Raw genomic sequence first — 21,642 nt, 5'->3', positions numbered from 1 at the left:
TAAAGCTGCTCCCCTGAGCACACTTTGATGTTCATGCTTGCCATTAACTGTCAAGTGTCTTTTTAAATATCACTCAGACTACCTAAACAGTCGAGGATGTTCAGCTTGCTTTCAGTCAGGCATACCAATTTGAGGCAGATGGGAAAGACAGCAGCAAGGGACTATCAGGTCTTACCCCAAGAAATTCAAGCTAGAGATGCACTACCTAGGACAGGCAGACTTCATTCCCCTTTCTGTAGCTAAGTAAGTCCCCTAAGAATTATATAGCTACTATCTCCCAACAACTATATGGTTAGAATAAATGTGTTGATAGTTAAAGCATATCTAAGCTACTTTGAAAGAGCAAGAAACACAATGTGCTTTAGAAATTCATTATTAGATGCAAATCATTGTTTACAGCATGAGTAGACAAAGTTTACAGCTCAACATTTGGATGGAGCAGAACAAAGATCTTCTCCCTACAGAAGTGAGCACTCATTAGCACTTGTTCTGAGGGAGGAACAATGTTTGAATTGTACCAATTCAGAATTCCCAAAATTGCAAAGATTTAAAAAAAAAAAAAAAAAAAAAGACTAATATCACTGTAACATTACACAAAATATTCCCATCCCAGCTGCTAAACTGAGAGGAGGTTTCAGTAAGATTATGTTTCAGCAGCCGCCAGAAACCTACCATGGGGTAAGCCTGCTTTAACTTGATGGCCCTCTAGGCTGCCATCTCGCTGCATATCATGTTATGCCGATGCCCTGGGTTTACCAGGAGCAGTTTTGCTCCTTCTTAGTAACTGGTGCAAGCTCTGTATTTTGACTTCCAGCCTGAGAAAAGAGCTGATAGCAACAATTAAAAACAATCGGTGTTAAGTAATGTTTATTCTGGCCAAGGACTTTGTGAGCCTCATGCTCTGCTGGGGACGAGGGGAGCCGGGAGGAAGCAGAGACAGGACACCTGACCTAAACTAGCCAAAGAGGTATTCCATACCACAGCACATCATGCCCAGGGAGGTAACTGGGAGTTACCCGGAAGGGCGTTCTCTCTCTCTTTGGGGGGGTCGAACTCGTTCGGCGGTGGTATCGTATTCTCTTGTTATTTTCTCTTATCAGTATTATCATTGGTGGTAGCAGCAGTGATTTGTGTTATACCTTAGTTACTGGGCTGTTCTTATCTCAACCCATGGGAGTTACATTCTCCTGATTCTCCTCCCCAGCCCTCCGGGAGTGGGGAGGGTCGGGGGGGTGGGGTGGGGTGTGTGGTGTGAGTGGACGAGCTGTGTGGATCGGTTTAAACCTCGACACCCGAGTTTTCATCTATGCCTTTCACGGCAGCTCCAACCAGACACTCTAACCAGACCAAGCAGAGAAAGCTGACAACTCTAATTAAACACTGACCCTTTCTGTGCACTCTTTAACTGCACAGCCTTGCAATCCTGTTTAGCCACCTCCCACCTGCCTTTTTAAGGCAGGGAATGAACAATCTGTTTTCATCCTCTGAGAAAGCTCTCATCCAAAAAGCCATCCTCAGGCCCCTATCCCCTCCTTCATTGCTTTTCCAGCTGCTTTGACTGCTTCGCTGTGATCCTGTTCAAATAGGCTCCTGGGAGAGGCTTGCAGAGTCTGCTGGACCTTTTCCCCTGGCACCCTGAGTGGACCACCTCCACACCCCGCACACCACCAGCCCACATTTTTGCCTCTGTGCTTCATCTGTTTCCCCTGTTTTGAGGTAGCACTTCAGTTTGCCTGACATCCTGGTCTAATTTTTGCCGTAGAGACCCTTCACAACTTCACCGACTCGTTTTCCCAGAACATACTCAGAGGCTAAAGCAGATGAAGGTGAGATAAACTTTCTTCAAACTCAGGAATAGGCTTTTTCAGCAGTGGCTCAGGAACTGCAGCCCCTGACTCCAGCCTCAACCCTCAGACCCAGATGATGGGACAGAAGTGCCCAATCAAGTCGCATGCTCAACACAGCTCTTCTCCTTTTACCTCCTTCACTGTTGATGAAACCATTTGGTTGCAATATCATCAGAGGGAAGCTTTGAACATCTTTCACCTATTTGTTTTACCAATTCACATCCAGTCTAAGTACTGCTATTTCCGTCTCCAGATCTCATGCTTTGACACACACAATGACAGCAGTAAACCATCTGTACTGCACTATGTTCAAAAGTTTTCATTCTCCCACCAGCCAAGCAGAAAGCCATGTGTGTTACAGCAGTGCCATATTTACTGCACAATGGCTTTCATAGATATTGAGACAGGATATTCACTGTATTTATCACTGATCTATTCAAATAGGTCACTCAAAGTTCAGTGTTGCACACACCACTGCCAGACTGGGTATCTGGAATACAGTATTTTCTTGAGTATTTGAGAAAATCATGACAAAGGCAGATCTCAACGTGACTACCTATAAAAAAGCAGATTTAATCAATGCAATAACAGTGTGAAAGTCCAACTCTTTAGCTCTCATAATCGGTAGATCCATATCTTTGTTGTTTACGATGTTAGTGAAGCACTTTTCTAATACAAGACCTAATGGGAATGTAAGGAAAGAAATTGCAGAAAAAAATACCGTGAAATATTTCAGCAGGTAGCATAAGGTCTATATTTAAAATATTTCAGTGCCTCCAACACTTGCCAGCTGTAATTCTACACTGGAAGAACAGAGCTGCTGCTGCTTTCAATAGATAAGGCACAGAGATGAACAGGTAAACAGTTAACTCTAAGAGATTGCATTATTTAAGTTCTAGGAAAAAAGTTAATAATGGGCTCCTTAGCAACCTGGGTGCATGATTCTTTACCATTCACATCATGGAAAACTGTCAAGCCCACTGAATACACAAACAAGTCAAACAGAAGAAAGCGATCATTCCCCTCCCACTTATCCTGACACTTTCCCAGTGCAAGAGGAAGAACAGGTCAGGTTCATTACAAAGCACCTACTGGAGTATTTCTCACACAGTGTCACTCAGGAAAGTGGCAGGAGGCCATCTTTGACTCCCATGCAGATATGCCAAGTTTATAATTCAAAACACTTCTTCCAGTCTCCAACCTTGAAAATCTGATGTGAAGTCATTTCATTTATTGTTTGCAGCTGTTAAAAAAAAAAAAGCCACTTCTGTTCTGCAGACCAAGTATTTAATCTGTCTTGACAGGTTTACATCAATCAATACATTGTAGGTAGAAGTCTTACCTCTAGAAAATCCCAGTACAGTTCACTTGTAGCACCATAGGCCAGCGTAGCTAACAGAAGTGAATTACAACAAAAGTTCATTTTTACCACCAGCTCAAACACTTTTGACCTTTAAAACATGACCTCTGTTCAAGTCAGGATTGTACCTTAAACTGATTAAGCCACTTTCTAGGGCATACTATGTCAGGGTACTTCATCACCATTTCTGAATGTTCGCCTTGAGAGAAAATTTCCAATAGATGATGCAGCAGGAGAAAAAATGCCTGAGGTTATTCAGTTTTTGGCTCCTTGATCGGGCTCCTCAGAGTAATACAGTCATCATGAAAACATTCTGCAACACTGACTCAATAGTATTTCAACATTTAAATGTCAGAAGTGGATGAAAGTGGTATTGTGCAAAAGCTCTAACAACTGTTATTTTAGAAAGTGCTTTATCAGACACTACCAAAACTGTACTTCTAAACAAAGCAATTTTCTTGTTTTACTTGCATGCTCTAATGTTCCCCAAATAGAAATTTTACTGGTAGGCAGCCATGTGAAAGGATTCACTGCTTCAAGGTGATATTTATATTACACTAGACATAGGCTTATTTTACTAGTAACACTCAAAAACCTGAATACTTCATCTTAAATACTTGGACACCTAATTCACATAACAGGTTTGCACATCCTTTTCCCAAATCCATACTTGGTCAGTCTTGAGAAAAGCAGATGTTCCTCTTCTGGAGCAGGACGAGAAAGCCTCAGCTGTAGGCTCTTCTGCTATATCTACTTCTGTTGCTCTCCTACAGAATCTCAAGCAAACCATGCTCCCCCGGCAAGGTGCCTGTTCCATCATACTGGTGAATGTCCTAGCACAATTCTCTGAAACAGATAGCTAAGAAAAGAAAGTGACCAGCAGAGAAAGGTCAGAAAACTTTGTTCACCTGACTCTGAAAATGAAACTGAGAAGTGGGAGACCTAAAGCCAACAAGAGGAAGTCATTCCTTCACTGACTTAGCACTATCATCAGCCAAGACCTTAAAACTGTTTTCTTCAAAGAGCTGGGCTGGTTTTCATGCCTTCCAAAAGCACAAGTAACTGTTATAGCATTTAGTTTACAAAAAATTGTTTGTTTCATCTTATTCTATTAGTCTCTTAGCTTTAAGAGAGGACTATTTTGGGGTACTGTTCTTAAAACCTTCTGGAATGCTAAAGAGCCATTTTCATTTTCACCAACTGCAGGACCACAGGAGGAAAAAAAAACAACATTGCAAAAGGAATTTGCTTTCCATTGAGAACTCCCAAGTATCCCTCACATTTTCTCTCAGCCCTACTGCCTCACATTCCTGTAAGCAAGAGAAAGCTAAACACTCAGATCAAAACAAAACATTCTACAAATTTCCTGTTACCCTTTTTTTTGTTGCTGAAGAGCCATAAGCCTTTGGTGTTCTGCAGGCAGAAACAATTTTTATTAACAGTCACCTGCTTATTCACATCCAGTGTTACATGAAGGCTACACAGCACACTCAGCATTAATTATTAATCTAATCTAAGCATGGTATTCACAGAAGATACAATTCTTCCAGTGACATTCAGTTCACAGACAGCGCAGAAACAGCATAACTGGAGGGCCCTCTGAAGTGAGTGAACTTTGCCCTGAGAAAGTAGCTTCTTTTGCGACACATGGATCTTGACACTGCTGTAAGTCAGCAGCACTGCATGCATGTTTCATCTTTGAACTTGATGGAAACTAAGGGATTGCAGTATAAGTAATGTTTTTGGAAGCCTATGAAACAACAGTGGAGTTCAACCCTATTATTTGAAATCTAATGTCAAGCCACAGAAAGTCCTTAAAGATGGACAGATACAATTCTTTCTGCACTAAAGCAAAATCCAAACAAAACCTGCATTAGATACAAGTCTTTTACCAATAGAGATTTTGGCCTCACTTCCAGAGAGCAGAGCAAATACAAACAACAGCTTTGCTGACCCCAGTGAACGCTCAGTACATCAGGAGCCTTTTGCAGATTTCAGAGGAGGTCTCAATTCAGCAGCAGCAGTCTATTGCCTCTTCCTTGGCATCTCAAGTTACCAAAGGTCAATCTTGTTAAATCCTCCAATAACCCCTGCTTTCCTAGTCTACCGCAGTGCACAAGCTCAATCTTTTGTTATACATCTCTACAAAGGACTGAAAATGCTGTTTAACACAGTTTCTTAAGGTGCAAAGTGATTACTGTTATCATTGAAAATACCATTGCAATCTTAGCCAGTAACCATCACAGCAAATGGGTTAGTCTCCGATGGTTTCAGACACTACCTTTCTTACTTAGACTTTTCTGACATTAAGCAGCTTTTAGAAGGAACACAAAATGCTAGGGAAATACTGAGAAGCCTCCATGTACTCCTAGGTTCTTTTTAGCATACTAAGAGTGCATAAGCCCGTAAGTAAATAACACCTTCTGGAATAAATTCCTGGTTTAAAGTCTGTCCTCTCCTATTACTTCTCACTAAGGAAAACAGTATGTACTAATCATCATGTGACACCACTTTGAGGAAGTGGTGAAAATGTTGAAATTGGAATCACAACAGAAGTATATTTATCTAGCAGCAACAGATCAAGGTCCCTCTCTGTGAGGACAGAAAACAGCAGGAATGTTAAAAAAATATTCACCAGCTTTCTAAACTGAACACAGAAATATGTCAATACTACTCAATACTTTACTTTTACATTTACTAAGACTTCAACTAAAGTATGCACTCTTCCAGAAAACAGGTAATAGCCATCCCAATATGAAGTATGAAGTGAATCACAAGGTTAACTCGGTGTTCTTGGGGAGGAAAACAAGAAGAAGGTGACACGTACAGGAGATTCAAAAATACTGTGAAAGCATGCTATTAAATCCAAAAAGCTGCAAATGGCTCTTTCATTGCCATCAGTATTATAACAAACCACAGCACTTCTGCACCCTCTCCCAAAAGCACAGGTTCAGCATAAATAATTTAAAAGTCTGTATTTTTGTTTTTGAAAACAGCTGAAGAAAGTGCATCTAAGGAGTTACTGGGTGTATCAAGTTGACTCTTCCCTATTCTGTAGATGTTGATCAGGAAAACGGGAAGCCCAAAACCCTGCTTAAGTCATAAATCCCACTGAACTCTTCTTGCAACGACAGTCCAGCTGACCGTGGGCTGGCACTGCCCCAAACACACTGCACAGCAAATCCCACATGACCAAGTCTATGTAACACGTAAATGCAGACGCGCTTGAGTAAAGCATACTGTGCTTTCCTTGGGTTGTGGTAAGGGAGGTTATGCAATCAAAAGCTTGGAAGCTGTTCCAGTTTTTAATGTCCACCAGTGCCATATTATTTCATTGCTTTGTTTCTTTAACAGGGAAAAAAGTTTAGCACAATGCATAGGCAGATGTTTGATGTAAACCATGCTATTTATCCACCTTAGAGCAGCCTGTTTGACAGCCAGGCTTTAAAGACACTTTTGCCTGAGTGTGACTTATGAGACATTTGATGCTCTGGTGCTCTCTGTAAGACCAGTGACAGGGTGCCCTGTGGGCAAGCATGGCTGGCATGCAACGTCGTCCTCCATGCACCCACCCAGCCTTGCAATCCAGGAGCAGCAGCCAATGTCCATTCCTTCTGTTAAATGGTCCTCTACAAATTGCTCCCACTTTTAAGCCTCCATTCTGGGTACTTTTTGCACAACACCAGTGAATCATTCCCCTTTCTCTCCTTGCTCCCATTGCTTCTCCCTATTCCTCCCACTGGGAAACAAGCACACCAGTGCCTTGAGCGTAACTAAGACATGGCAAGACAATTCCTGTGCAGTGAAAGGTGCTTGGCTGCAGGAACTACTGCAGCTTTTGTTGTCTTCATGCGCAAATTATGCTTTTGGCCCTAAAACAGGCAGACTGTTAAAAGGTAGAATAATAGGGGTGATGAAAAGCATTGGTTTTATGGCAATTTCATTCATTACAAGAGGTCCTCTTTTACTTACCACACAAAATTTTATGATGCTCCCACCTGTTTTGATGGTAACCAAATTTTAGAAATGGTTAACATACCGTAGATGACAAAAGAGCTCAAGCTGTCAGACTAGATTTATCACTTCCCTTGCAGGGCAAATGCATCACCAATAACCCAAAAGCTTTGACAACCCACCCAGGTGGGAGCAATAAGAACCAGGATTAGAATCCAGGCTCCCATCTCTGCTGCCTTGCGAAACAATTAGGTTACTCCTGCACCACAGGCATTTACAGAACATCTTTACAATTGCAAATCTATGAGCTGTCATCCCAGGGCAGGCTAGCTGTTTGTCCTCTAGGTAGCTGGAAAACTATGCATGCAGCTAACCATCTTCCTGCCAGAATAAATCTGTACTCAATGCCACAATAACAACTCACCTGTCAGCACTTCTCAAATCAATTCTAATAAAAACAAAAACCCACAAGACTCTCTCCTCTTCAAGCTGGTAGAGCAGTTACACTTGTAACTAGTGGAAGTCTCTGCTTGCAAGCCAGAACATGTGTAGCATTTATAGTCACTGGAAGCTATGTGAAATCCTTCCTAGCACTTCAAGCTCAAGAGCAGCCTCATTCATTCACTTGAGAGGATTCATTCACAGCCATTCCCTCAGACTCAAATTTGTCAGGCTCAAAACCCATTCATAGCTCTCGGTCTCTACTTTTGAAACCCATTTCAGGCCTTAGTTGTCAAGAAAGATGCTAGCATCCAGTAGCAAGTGGAATACATTAAGTGTTCAAGGCCAGGTACTGCTGCCACTTCAAAAACAGAAAAACACTATCTCACCTCTTCATTTTGCAGCAAATACAAGGCTAATTCTGAATGCATACGCTGTGGGCAACTACAGCAAAGACATTTGGGGCTACTGTTTATATTTTTACAAACAGAAACAGTATGTTTTTCTTCATGGATTGTTTTCTCATCCACATACGCATTCCTGCCCAAGAGGACCTCTGACCACCTCCTGTGATTTTGAACTGCAAAACAAAAACCTTGGCAAGGAATATTTTTAATTTGGGTTTTAAAGAAAAAAATGCCTTCACACGTACAACTGAATTAGTGTAAGTTGTACTAGTTCAAGAATGCATGAGAGTTCCTGAACTTGGTTGAAAACCAGATAAATCACATAATTTCCAAGTAATGGCTTGGCTTAAAGAATGTTTTCCCCAGTCATTTTTAAATCTGGGGCTGAAACGATTACCTTGAAATCTCTTTTGCTGTGCATCACAGAAAGTGCGTAAGCAATTGGAATAAACATGGGCTGCTGGAAAACAAGCAAAGAGTGAAGTTCTCAGAGCCATTTTCACAGACGTCCCTATCTCGAATGAGGTGGGGAGAATTTGAGGGGTTTACTTAGCCCTGTGTAGAGCCCTGCACATATCTCTACACCTGTCAACAAAAATAGCAAAAGCAACCATGAAAGGCTGTCACACTGCCAGCTTCAAATGACAGAGACTCCAGAACATCAAGAAGAGGTGATCCTACAATTACATGAACTCCTGCGAGGCACATCTGTGGTTTTAGCAAATCTGGGACAGTGCTATACCCCATCTCTTAAAAAGATCTTTGAATTTCAATGCAGGCTAATAAAAAGCCATCTTTCTTACAGCACATGAAGCACTGAGAGCAACAGCAGTCAGGAGCAGTATACAGTACACACACTGAGCCACAAAATCCTGTGACTTAACTAGCTTAGTTAGAAGTCTGACCATGTGCTGCTCTAAAAAGCATGCTCTTCAGTCTTAACTGGCAACAACAGAGTCCGTCACATAAGACTGCCACTCATCCTGTGGTGGGAAACACTGTGGGTTTTGCAATAGCTGTGCCTACTAACACAGGATTCACATGGTCTGTAGTGAGAAACATCAACAGCCAAAGCACTTTCTAGAGTTACTCCAATGCCTAAAGATAGGAGGTACAAACTGTCACAGTGCTCCCTCTCCAGCTAGCCAATTCTTGAGATGTTTGCACCAAATTTTTAAGGAAACCCAGATTTATGTCCCTCAGCAGCTGCCTTACCTCATAAAGTGCTTGTCTGCAGTAGCTAAAAGTCAAAAGCCAGGTGCAAAGTCACACCTACACATTCAGTGAACAACGACCCCTTCACTCCCCCAGTAATTTTTCCAGTTCAAAACTGGAGGTATGATGGCACATTGGTTCTTTTAAAAATCTCAACAGTCCTGACCCACAAGAATTGGTCAGCTCCTCATTCATCGCCAGGCAGTGCTCCAGCTAGTTGTTGACGTAGAGGACAACACCACCTCATTGTGCCTCCTGCCTGTCCTTTCTGTACCCTTCCATTCCGGCACTCCAGTCATAGAAGCCATCCCATCACTTCTCACGAAGCCAAGAAGATCACAGTCCTGCAGGCATGTGCACATCTCTAACTCCTCTTGTTTATTCCCCATGCTAAGTGTGTTTGCATCAAGGCATGTACATTGAGCCCCTGATGAAGCTGACTTACTGCTGGAGTGGCTGGAATTCCTTTGTGCTGCTCTTCAGCTGACCTGTGATTCCTCTCCAGGCTCTAGGCATCCACAAAGCTGGAAGCATGTTTCTTGTGAACACTCAATTTCTTGCTTCCAATACACTGAGATTCCCACCTGCACGTATCTGTGGGCTCCTCATCAGCAGCAGTGGTCTACACAAGATAGTGCTATAACAGTCACCACTTAAAGCTGCTGTCTTGCCTCTTCTGATCTATGAAAGCTCATTCACATTTCACCACAGCAGTTTCTACAAGTGCCTAAATAAACACTTCTTCCAAAGATCAACAGCTCTCCAGGACATGGCAGGTGGAAAAGGAGGATCTCAGCATGTGAAAAGTACACTCCTGCAAGGGAGCTGTTAATAAGCAGATTCCATCAGCCTCGGTAATTTCCTCCGCTAATACAAAGCAAACAGACATATAACCACAAAACAAAGCTTTTTGAATGCTGCACTAGAGTTACTGGACAATGGGAAGTTTGCCAGCCAGAATGCACCACTTGCTGGTCAGCTTCACAACCAGTGAGGCATACAACCATCACAGCCCATAGCCCAGCAGGCTGTCATGGTCACACAGCCATTTATTCTGTCATTAACAGACAGGGAAACACAGGACTTGGCTGCTCTCAGATGAATGGGAACTACACTGACTTACTGAACAGAGTCCAAACAATGCAGAAGGACCTATCCAAAGGTTAAGAGCAAAATGTAAGCTTTTCAACACTAAGCAAAGGATAAAACAGTGCCCTTCCATCCCTCAGTTACCATCACAGGTTCTTCCCAACAGCAACTTTATACGAATACCTCAGGCAAGGTGCAAACCTCAGGTACCACTGCTACCTTTAATACCCAAAGCTGTGTTCCTCCCTGCGTAACTCAGGCTCAAACTTTCCTTTACCATCCTTCCAGAAGTAGAAGTTTTGGTCAGTGATCCTTGCCAGCCTCCTCCTCTACTTGGTGCACTCCATACCATACCATAACAACTCAGGTACTGCTGATACCTTAGGAGGCCACCTCACGTTACACTTAATATTAACTAGGAGCTACACAGGGTGCAGAATGAAGGCATCAGTTTGATCTGACAAGCAGCTAAGCTTATGGATGGAGTTTAAAGGCAAGCAGGCTTTCGTGTTGCACCATGGAAAGTCCAAATTGCAAAGTGGAAAGAGGAGGAAAAGTGAAAATGCCATGTGCTCTCTTGATGAAGCTGAACCTACAAACTATTCTTATATGATGCCATTGGAGCACAAACTAGCTTCAGGTTTGTCACTCTTTATAAAAAATAAGTAAAAAAAAAAAAAAAACAAACCAGAAAAAAAAGCCACCAAACAACAGCCAAACACCCTTCCCCCGAAAAAAACTCCAAACAAAACCAAATGCAATACCTTTTACGAGAGGGTGGTACCAAAAAGAAAGATGCAAAACTGAGAAAGAACTGGCTCTTCAGAGACTATACTGTTAGATTCAGCACATGATATGGGATAAGTGCCATATGATTTAGTCTCCAAAAAACAAAGGTCACATCCATCATTACTCAGCAGCATTATTCTGCCGCTATACATGCTGAGCAATGGCCCATAACATGTGCACAAATTACCTCAACATCCCAGTGAGCAGGTCAATGCATCCTGTATAGAAACTAACACAAAGGTTTCTCTCTCCTTCAGATCTTAATAGTAAGACTTTTCATATGCCAGTATTACCCAAGCAATTGTTGGGTTGATGATTGATATTACTCACAATTGCATATGAAAACTCTGGCATATCTGCACTACTGTGTAACTACCTGGAACAATTCAGTAACTGCCAGTCTTTCTTCTAGGTAAGTACCCTTGAGGATCAAGACATGAAACAGGGAGTATACTTGCTTATCAGTACTTATGTGCAGACTGACCTACTTCAGGGACAGGTATATCCCAGCTAAGTAGGATTCTTCCAAGGATTTCAGCTCATGAAGCACCCTAGTTTCAAACATTTGACCTTTACAGATCTGCTGTCAGCCATGTTCACTGGTGCTTTATTAGGCTTAAGGCAGAGGGGAAGATGAGCCAAAATTCATTATCTACATGTCAGTAGACTACTGCTCCTAGAAAACAGATTTTTTTGAGGGGAAAAAAAAACAACAAACAAAACACATACAAAACAGATTACCAAAAAGTAACATTATCTTAACGTTTTTTACTTAAAATCAACAAGCTGTACAACTATATTACAATTTTATTGATTCAAGTCTAAGTATGAAAATTTAAAGACTTCCTGTAGTCTGAAAGAAAAGGACTTAAACCAGAGAATTTGGTAGCATTAATTCACTCGTGAGCTGCCAGGGTTGCACAGTTTCCACAACTTTGCTCATGGAGAAACAGCAGCATGAAACCTGGCAGAATTCACTTGTAATTCCAAGCCTTTGTAAGACACCAGTAACCCACCAGGAACGGGGTAGGCTCCAAAGCAAATCTCCATGGTCCCACAGTCCTGACAACTGGAGCAACCTGAGCTCCCTATGCTGCTATAGTACTCTGAAACTCTTAGCTGTAACAGAATTCAATTAAGCGCTTCAAAGTATTTTAAACTGCGTGTACATTTTTACACAGCAGCTCCCAACTGTGATCTCTTCAGTGACCAATACTGCAACTACCCATTCGAGACCAATACACTGAAGGAGGCAGGTTTTACATTATTTGATTTTCTGTTATAATGAAATTTGACAAGAATGAGGATTTACATTTTCAAATAAGAAATTACCCCTCAATTGAAATTTTCTGGATAGTTTTCCTAATGTGTCTTCATTGTCTTAACATTGAAGCTAAAGCTTCAGTGTTTCACACAAGTTCCTGTCCTGCTGAACAGATGAGCAAGAAAAGTAAGAAGTATGACAAATACTGGCAGTTCTGCTTATGAAATTGCAACATACACTTTGTGAAACAAAGTGAAACTTTGTTAAACAAAGTGTATTCCATTTCATACAGAGAGGGACAAGGTTAGTAAAATGAGGCCTCCCATGGTCCAAAGTCAAGTTTAGCATAAGAAGGTATAATTTCCTAAGAAGCCAAGAGAAATAGTGCCTGCTTAAGTACGGATGTATATAACTCTAGCCAAACACAACAGATTTACTGTAAACTTGGTTTGCATTATTTGCCAACACTTCAATCATGGTTTTAAACCCTTCAAATCTGTATTATCATTTACAGTGCTGTAATTGCACATCTACAGAGAGACACAGAACAGCAAAAGTCAAACTCACGGCAGAATCTGATGTTCTGGGTATTACAAAGATAACCTTTGGAAAGGAGGATGTTCTGGTAAATTTTATTTATTAAAATGCAGCTAACCCAATAAGACATTAGAGCTTGTGACATGCCTACTTCAAGCTTTTTTTATTTAACAGAATAATTTCCCAAGCAATAATGAAAGTGTGTTGGTGTAATGCCTGGAAGGCTTCTGTTAGAGGTATCCATGGCTGTATTGTTTGAGAAAATCCCTACTCTTAACTATCTTTCTTGATTTGATTCTTCTCAGCAGTTCAAGGTTACTGGATACTACTAATTTTTCTCTACTTTGTTTTTTTATATGCACTAAACTTCCATTAGAGACAAAAGTAATAAAACAAATTACATATACAAGACACCAAAACCTTCATTTATCAGATGAGGGATTTGTGGTAGAAAGGAGACAGCAGTCCAACAGAACAAAATGGTTTTTCTTCAATTCAAATATTTTTCTCCATATTCAAACTTACTAGCCACTGCAGATACCTCAAGCCTGCTCATAGTGCTTAAAAGACAATTTCCTACACAGTACACAAATACTGTGCCAAGCACAGAAAGTATATGCAGAAGCATCAGCTACCAGCGACAGGGCTCTTCCATGTTAAAATTGGAAAGTTTTCATTAAAGCTGGGCTACAGGAAGTAGGTGTGCAAACAGTGGCCTGAAAAGCGGCTGAAAGTACACATTCTTCAATCTTTTAATTAACTCTGGCATTTGAAAATGCAGAGATGCTATGCAATAATATTTTGATTACAAATACAGTGAGAGAAAAAAAAACCATCAAAACAACATGACCCCTGTACTGTCCCAGCCATGCTCTGTCCCAATCTTTTGCTACTTATTGTTTATATCAGTATTTATTAATCTTCAATGTGGACCAAGACACATGGTGTTTGTGCAATGCCGATTAGCTGAAACAGTAGTTGCTGTCATTTCAGCAGCTGCCAACTGAATGGAAAACTCATCTTGCTTTACCTCTTTCAGTCTATTTCCAGTGCTATCCATAGTGTCATGAATACTAGAAAATCCTCTCTTTGCAGTCAGGATTTATAGAAGCAAAAAGAGCTTGTAACTATAAACAGAAATCAAATATGTCAGAGAGGCAGTTGCCACTCACAGGTTTTGCCCAGAAAGGCAAGCAGGTAGCAGCCACCATTCTGGGCTGTCTCGCAGCCCAGTGCAGCATCTGGGGCCGAAGGTTTCTGCCTTCTCTGACTAAGACCCACAGCCACAAGCACAAGAAGGACTGGGAGCATATGCATCCTACAGGGGCTGCTCTAGTGCTGCAGGGTAGGGATGACCACCCAGCTGGGATCTGTTTAGCAGCAGCAAAAGTCAGTCTATCAGCAGGTGCCTCCTGCAAAACTGCACCCAACATGGCTGAAGGACTGGACCCACAGTGTGCAGTTGAGGTAGCCTGGACTCTACACTCAAGCCTCACAAACTTGTACTGGTCTTGTTTTACTGCAGTTTGAATTATGACCCCATTGCTCCCCGTGAAGTTGCTGTCTTGCTTTCTTTCCAGAGTCACCAGTTTTGTTTAGGCTCTGTTGTAACATTTTCTCATGTTGCTGTTCTACCAGGTCAGGGCTGGGGAGAACGTAGTTGTGTACCTTTGCAACCCCAATTTCCCTGAATGGTATTACTCAGCTCCTGAGGAAGCCAGGGTATGGGTTACACAGCCATTAGACACAGGCGTTTCTTCTCATTTCTGCAAGATTTTTGTACATGTTTTTTGCCATTAGTAAGAGTCCATCTTAGGACAAAGTCTCATGGTGCAACTGAATTATCTTCTTTGAGAAGGGAGAAGTTTCCCTCGCCCTCTTTTTGCTGCCACAGCAGCTCTCTCCACAGAGCTGGGGCACAGGAAAAGATATCCAACGACATCTGACTACTGCATCACTTCCACCTGTGACAACCCAACCCCTTGGCGGGGGCAACACAAGGTTTCCTACACCACAGCACTCATCAGCACCTCATGCAGTACACCAAGCATTGCCCAAGAGCATTACCAGTAAATTCCAGCTTTCCAAATGGAGATCCAGAAATACTTCCAGGTACCTGACTGCCCTGGGAGGAAGTGCTCTGGATGCAAAGTCCCATCACCTGACAGCAGAACTAAAGGAATATTTCTTCTACAAAACTGCTAATAGCATGAACTCATATAAAAATAAATATAACGAAGAGGAGGGAGTTACTCATAGAAGATGCTAATTTAAGTCATTAATTGTAAAAATAACTTCACACTTTCTTGAAAATATCAAGGGAGATTTTTCAAATGAACTAGAGGACTTGAGTTCAAAGTGACAAATAGCCCTGGGAAGGGGAAGAGGGTGAAAAAGGCCTGGAAGATTAATTGTTAATAATAATAATAGATGAAAGAAGGCTGGATTTGGAGACAAGCTGTTACTGTTACCTTGCCAGAAGCCAGCAGGTAGGTGAGTTAAACAAACCTAGGGGGAACTGTGAGTAAAACCAAAGCTTGACTCACTGAGGTTTCTTGAGATGGTGGAGCCAATTTAATGTCTCAGCAAGCTCCCTTCCCTCTCCCAGGCATGCAACTGCACCCCATCCCCTTCCTCTTGTCAGCACTGATTCTCCTCTGACCCATGATCAGATCAGACAGCTCGCTAAACCCCTAGCAAACTAACTTGGCAGAAGAGCTACTAATTTCCTGCTGGGACAGTGAGCCAACCCCACAATCTCTTGCAACTGCACAATGGAGGCAGCAAGAGTGTGCAGAGCAGACCAGTCCTCTGGCAGCAATAAGACAATTGCCATCTTAGATATGTGAATAGGGAACCACTCTGCCGTGGAGAGGAAGAAAAAGCAATGGAGGCAATGTTTACTACAGCAAATGGGACAGTATAGTGAATAGGAAGTAAGAATGGCTGATTTTTAAACTAATGCCCCTAGCACAAGATCATTGGCAGCTAGCTGCCGCACGACTGCTAAATAGGTAGCCCTCAGTGCCACATAGTGATGGCGAGGGGAATGGTGTGGAAACAAAGCTCAGGGCCCTTTTTACTTTTGATTCTTGGCTCAATACACTGGATTACTCCATTATAAAGATCTGATGGTTTGTCATCGCACTGAGGTTTCACAGCTTGCACTACTAATCATCAGAGTTCGAGTTTCCTTTTCTCTAGGAAATTCTAAGAGTCATTGCAACTAATGATTAAGACTAAAACAACCTTCATCAACAAATGCAGAGGCAGAAGCAAAACACTTAGTGTTGCCCAGGGCAATAAATTGAGTACAAGATGCATCTCTGAAAAACTGTGTTCAGACTGAATGTAAGACAGGCTTTTACAGGTGACATTAGCAGTACTCTTCAAGCTACTCCTAAAGTACAGGGATATTGTACCTTGTTTTCTTGCTCACTAATTACGAAAATGTTGTCCAATGTTTATTTTGAGAATGAAGTGTAGTACAGTACATTTGCACAAAGATGATAAAATCCCTGTGCACTTGCAGAACAGTGCTTCGTTACTGACTGTCGATTCAAGAGATGAGTATTCCTGAGCAATAAAGAAAGAAAAGTCTGTGTTACCTTATTGCCCTGCCTGCAGTTACCACTGAAACACTGAGATGATATGGATCATTAGGTCAGGTGATATTCTGCCATCTTAGCAACCTGAGTAATTTCATAAGAACTACCAGTAAGAAATGAGCATGACCACCTCACAGCCAGGAACAAAAGACTTTCCCAATTAGCCATAAGTCTTATTCAGCTTCTCACAAAACCACAGCCTTGGGTTTTATTACCCACCCCTACTTTCATTGAAGATAGTCACAGTCATCACAGTAACTCCAAGAAGGTTGTCTTGATTGCTTCTAAATCCATCTTTGAATTAAACTTTTCACACTGGGCATTAGTTTCTCATTCTGAATGCTATAAAATTCCAACATCAAGTTAAACTAAGTAATTCAAGAACTTGAATAAAAATCACAATGTTCAAGGACACAACAGGGCTGAACTTGTGTATTTAAAGGCACAGTATAGGCATGCTTTTATTTACTTACCTTTTTGCTTCTTCTAAGTGGCACAGGTACTCATAAGCAATGTTCTGACGTCTCCTCTCATCCATTTCTTCCGCTGAAAGCCTTTCATCATCCACAATAGCTGAAAACAGAAACCCATATCAAGTTACATATGTGTCAGGGGTGATTCTTACAGCCATGTTACTGAGAAACTAAGCGAATTACTGCAGAAGAAAAATTAAAATTGTAATGATTCCCCATCAGAAAAAGGCCTTTTATAGTACTATGTACAAAGATATTCAGATCACCAAGAAGATGCTGTTCGCCATACCGTGAATTTCTCAAGTTTCACTTGTTCAAAACCAAGAATGCATTTGTTTTTTGTGCATTTCTTGGTGTGGGGGCAAGATGGAGCACTCAAATACACAGCGGGCTGAGGCTGGGAGCCAGCAGAATTTCACCTTACACATCCTCAGAGGAGTTTCAGGACTTCTCTGTGGAAGCTCAAAGCAAGCAGAAGATGAAGAAACCATGTGCTAAGCAGAGCCTCAGCAGCAGACATTAAGACAGCAGTGCGCTGCAAATGTATCTCAAGGGACGCTTGGGAACAGGCTGCAGTATCAGGAACCTGTGAGGCTGCAACAGATTGAGCTGCCTCCCACTGATGGGGTTAATAAGGGCTGTAATCAAATGAACAAGATGTGATATTCACACTCCTAGTTATTGTTGCAACCATATCACACTCTCCCAGACTATTAAGGATGACTGTGGGCACATCTCTAACTGCAAATGACCCTGGTTATTAACAACTACTACCCATGACTGGTCTTCCAGTCTTTGTAGGGTACAAAGAGTCTCTGAGCAAATCTGAAATTCTTACAAATGTTTCTATCAACAAATCTGATGGACCATCCAGTAACGCTGACTTCTGGCTGAATTTTAGTCACTGTGTGTGAGGCTTTTGGAAACAGCCTTCAACACAAAACAGTTACTGAAATTTGTGCTGTTTGTTACAGAAACCCTATTTGAGCTAGTGAATCCTAAAAGTGCTAGCCCTGCTCTTCCCCATGTTTCTCTGCCGCATACTTTTCTCATTTCGTGTGTCAGAGCTGGCAATCCTGAAGACATGTCACTGAACAAGAACAAGGGACAGCCCTTGCCAAAGATCAATGGCTAAGAAGAGACCCATGTCTAGGAAGATCAGGTCGTTGGCCTAAGCTGCTGTGCACCTGCAGACAGAAAGGGAGGGGGCGGAAGTGCAGGGCTGGGCCAAACACTTTCTGCAGCAGCCCACAGACTGATTAGCTGAGAACATTGAGGTGCATCCTCGGTAAAAATAAAATGTGGGCCCCTTTCCTCCTCAGAGGCACTGTGAGATGTTTGTTAGTTCAACTGCTACACAGATTGTGCATGCCATGAGCAAGTTTTCGGTGTTTCTCCAGCAGAGCTGCCTCATGAAGTGGAAAAGCACCTTCCTGTAGCCGATACATGCAACTCAAGTAAAATGCACTATGATAAAGAAGCTCTGCTCCTCAAGTATATGCATACACTGAAGACTGTACCTCAAAAACCAAAAGAGAACATAAATGGAGAAATGATCCCATATGCGTTTACTGAAGACACAAAGAATTTACACTACTTGTCCACGTTTCAGACTGATGCTACCATGCATTTGTTAGCTCATCACATAGCTTCTTTAAGCTTTGTAGTTTCAGTTTTAGTCACCACAAGCACTGATATCTCTCATCTTCCTTTGCGTTTAAGATGGCTCTTCCTAATTACCCAGAAGTTTCATGCACTGATAAAACAAATACTTGTCTTGCCCTGAGTCCCTTTTAAGTCTGGTAACTCCAATAAGCTTGACTCACTCTAACTGGAGCTCTCAGATATTGTAATCAAGTCATCACTTGCTATGAACCAAAACATTAGTTGGAGGCAAACATGAGGTGCAGGTGGTAAAATACTTGGCATGACAAATTGGCCATGAAGGCTGCTCTGCTGCTGCTCTTACCCACACCACCATCAGCACATCCAGGCTAGGCTGTTCCCACTCCCTGAGACACAGCTCTAATGCTGCAGAGGAGTCCTGGCTCCCCAAAGTGAGGGAGAAGTATTGATGAGCCACACACTCAATTGAATGTATCACTTTAATACCTATGACAGTGAGTTCTAGGGCCACTTTTCAAACATCATAGTTCTCCCTTCTCTGTGAGATCTGCCCTGCTCCTCTTAGCTTATTAAACAGCCATTTACTCCTGCCCTCCAAACACAACTCACCAAGGCCATAAGCAAAACAGCAAAAGAGGCAGCTTGTCTGAAACCATACAGCCCATTTGATAAGTACCACTCTAGGAATTCACCTGAGTAACACTGATGTTACACAATCTAGTCTTGGATCTACACAACCACAAGGTCCCTCTCATCGTCAACAAGGACATCCCAGACCTAGCAGCCCTTGCCAGCCTCAAATCCCTCCTTAAAATTATTTGCAAAGATTGGTTCAAATGGTGGATGAAGGCACTGACAGATACTGTGTGACTGTAATAGCTGTTCTGCTTGGGAAACCCTCTGATAATAAGGGGAAAGGGCAAGAGGCAAGAACAAGTAACTTGTAAACACTGAAAAATGGAAACCCCATATAATTTCTAGATGAGATACTATATCATCAGGTCATGGGTAGGAAATCAGGTTTCTTTCCCAACAGGGCCAAAGCTGCTGTTTCTGGGTTTAATATCTGAGCACTAAAAAGGCAGAGTACAGGGAGTGCCAACACCTACAGTGCTTACGCTGGGAGGAGTCTCTTGCAACACTGGCTTCTGATCAAGACTGATTACATCCTTTCCTCCTCCAGCACATACTGACTTCAAAGCAACAGTATTATCACATCAAATAAGTGGTTACAGACACTTCTAGAAACAGCAGTGACAACCTGTAGAACAGAGGTGGCCCCACAACTAAACTGCAGAGGAAACTACTTTAAAGTCTTGGGTGCTTAAAGTGTAGCCTACTGCAATGTATTTTGGCAAAGGCTTTAGTCTTTTACTAGGGTCCTGCATGTAGCCTTCTGCAACTTCAAACACCCTATGAGTGCATCCATCAATCCAGCCACACCAAGTTCAGCACACAAATGAACTTGGTCTGAGGACAGAAAGCTCAGTCTTTATGCTTAACAGGCCAAGTATTAGTCAGAAGACTGGGCAGAACGTTGAACGAACAAACACGTTTCTGCTGTATCAGTAATTTCTTGATAGCACTCATCTCACAAGGGAAGGCTGTATTGTGATAAAGGATGTTAATGAGGCAGAATAAGCGGAGCTGGGCCTCACCTGAAGACCTCCAGCTTACTTGGTAAGGCCGAGCAGGATCCAGAAAGACACAAAACATTGTGTCTGAAAAGATCCAGATACCACAGAACTCGCATACACATTAGATACAAGCTATATGGGAGTGCAGGGTCAGGAGGAAGGTATCTAAACCAGCATCTTATTATTAAAGTCATCAATTTTGTGACTTTGACTTTGGAACTGAGAAGAAAATACTAAATATTCCTTCAAAGAGCTCATATTAAGAGTATGTCTGGACTACTGACAAGAACTAAAGAAAATGACAGTGTAGCTAGCCAAAAACCTCTCAGTTTCAATTCTTTTTTAGATGTTGCCACCCTGTTGGACAACAGTCAATACACACAAGCATGTATGAGTTCCCTCAATATAGATACTCCTTCATGGAAAAACACTAGAGTGTGTATGCAAGGCTGAACGGAACAGTAAGCAGTACTAAATTCAGGTTGACACACCTGACTTCAAACAAACACTGGAAGAAAAAAATAAAAGAAAATGTTGTGTACCGGGGAACATTCATAAATTGAGACACCTGAGCATCTTCCGTCAGCTGACACAGCACACTTCCATCCACCCTTGTCTTGTCTGAGATATTTGTCTTCTATACCACCATCACTGAAGAAGCAGAACAAGCAAGGCAGTAGCTAGGATTAGTTTGGTCTTTAGTTACGGATTGCAAAAAAAACTTTTTGACATGCCCTGACCCAAGATAGCTATTCCAGTTGCTGGTAAATACTTTGAATTCTGTCAGCTGCTGATGACAGGGCTGCCAATGCAACCTATGGCACACCATGTGCCTATACTCAACATGGCACAAGCAGCATTTACTGAATCTGACTTGGCGTTAGTCGACAACATAAAAGAATTTCAACCTTTTGGATTTGAGTAAGTTTTCAGAAATAGGGCCACCATTTCTAAAGCTGCAATATAATTACTGAAACCAGCAGTCAGCCCAGGTACACAAGAACCTGGAGCTATGACTTTACTAATAGTGTCTGGAAAGAGATTCAAAACATCAGGTTCATGTAAGATTGCTCAGTTTACACAAGAATTTTAAGAATAGGTACTGGCTGTGTAAATGTTGCCCAAGTTCAGAGTTAACCCTCTTATCACAACCATGGCAAGTATTCTGGAGGTCCCAGGGTCACAGAGATAACCCACATTAACACTGAACTTACAGGATCTCCGCCATTAATATGTTCGTGCTTCAGATGACACTAAAAAGATATTTTACAGGTCTAATTCGTAATATTTTTCAAATGAGCCCGTGTGTCCATGGATTATGTTTTTAAATGAAGGTAAAATTAAAACTTCTATAATGCATAACTAAAGAGCATACAAGGAAAAGTAATATTTGAT

General features: G+C 41.8%; 1 protein-coding gene across 6 annotated transcripts in view; it reads right to left on the bottom strand.

The window, feature by feature from the left end:
• Positions 1 to 21,642, bottom strand: part of IQGAP2 (IQ motif containing GTPase activating protein 2) — a 128,964-nt gene that overhangs the window by 88,847 nt on the left and 18,475 nt on the right. For all 6 annotated transcript variants that reach the window (XM_065663997.1, XM_065663995.1, XM_065663999.1 and 3 more), the window contains exon 2: positions 16,985 to 17,084. In XM_065663997.1, the coding sequence (XP_065520069.1) occupies positions 16,985 to 17,049 (65 nt within the window). In that variant the 5' untranslated portion in view covers positions 17,050 to 17,084. The remainder of the gene's footprint in view (positions 1 to 16,984; positions 17,085 to 21,642) is intronic.

This window comes from Lathamus discolor, chromosome Z, assembly GCF_037157495.1.
Source record: "Lathamus discolor isolate bLatDis1 chromosome Z, bLatDis1.hap1, whole genome shotgun sequence".
NCBI lineage: Eukaryota > Metazoa > Chordata > Aves > Psittaciformes > Psittacidae > Lathamus > Lathamus discolor.
Note: the sequence above shows the minus strand (reverse complement) of the source record. Positions and strands in the feature narration are given on the sequence as shown.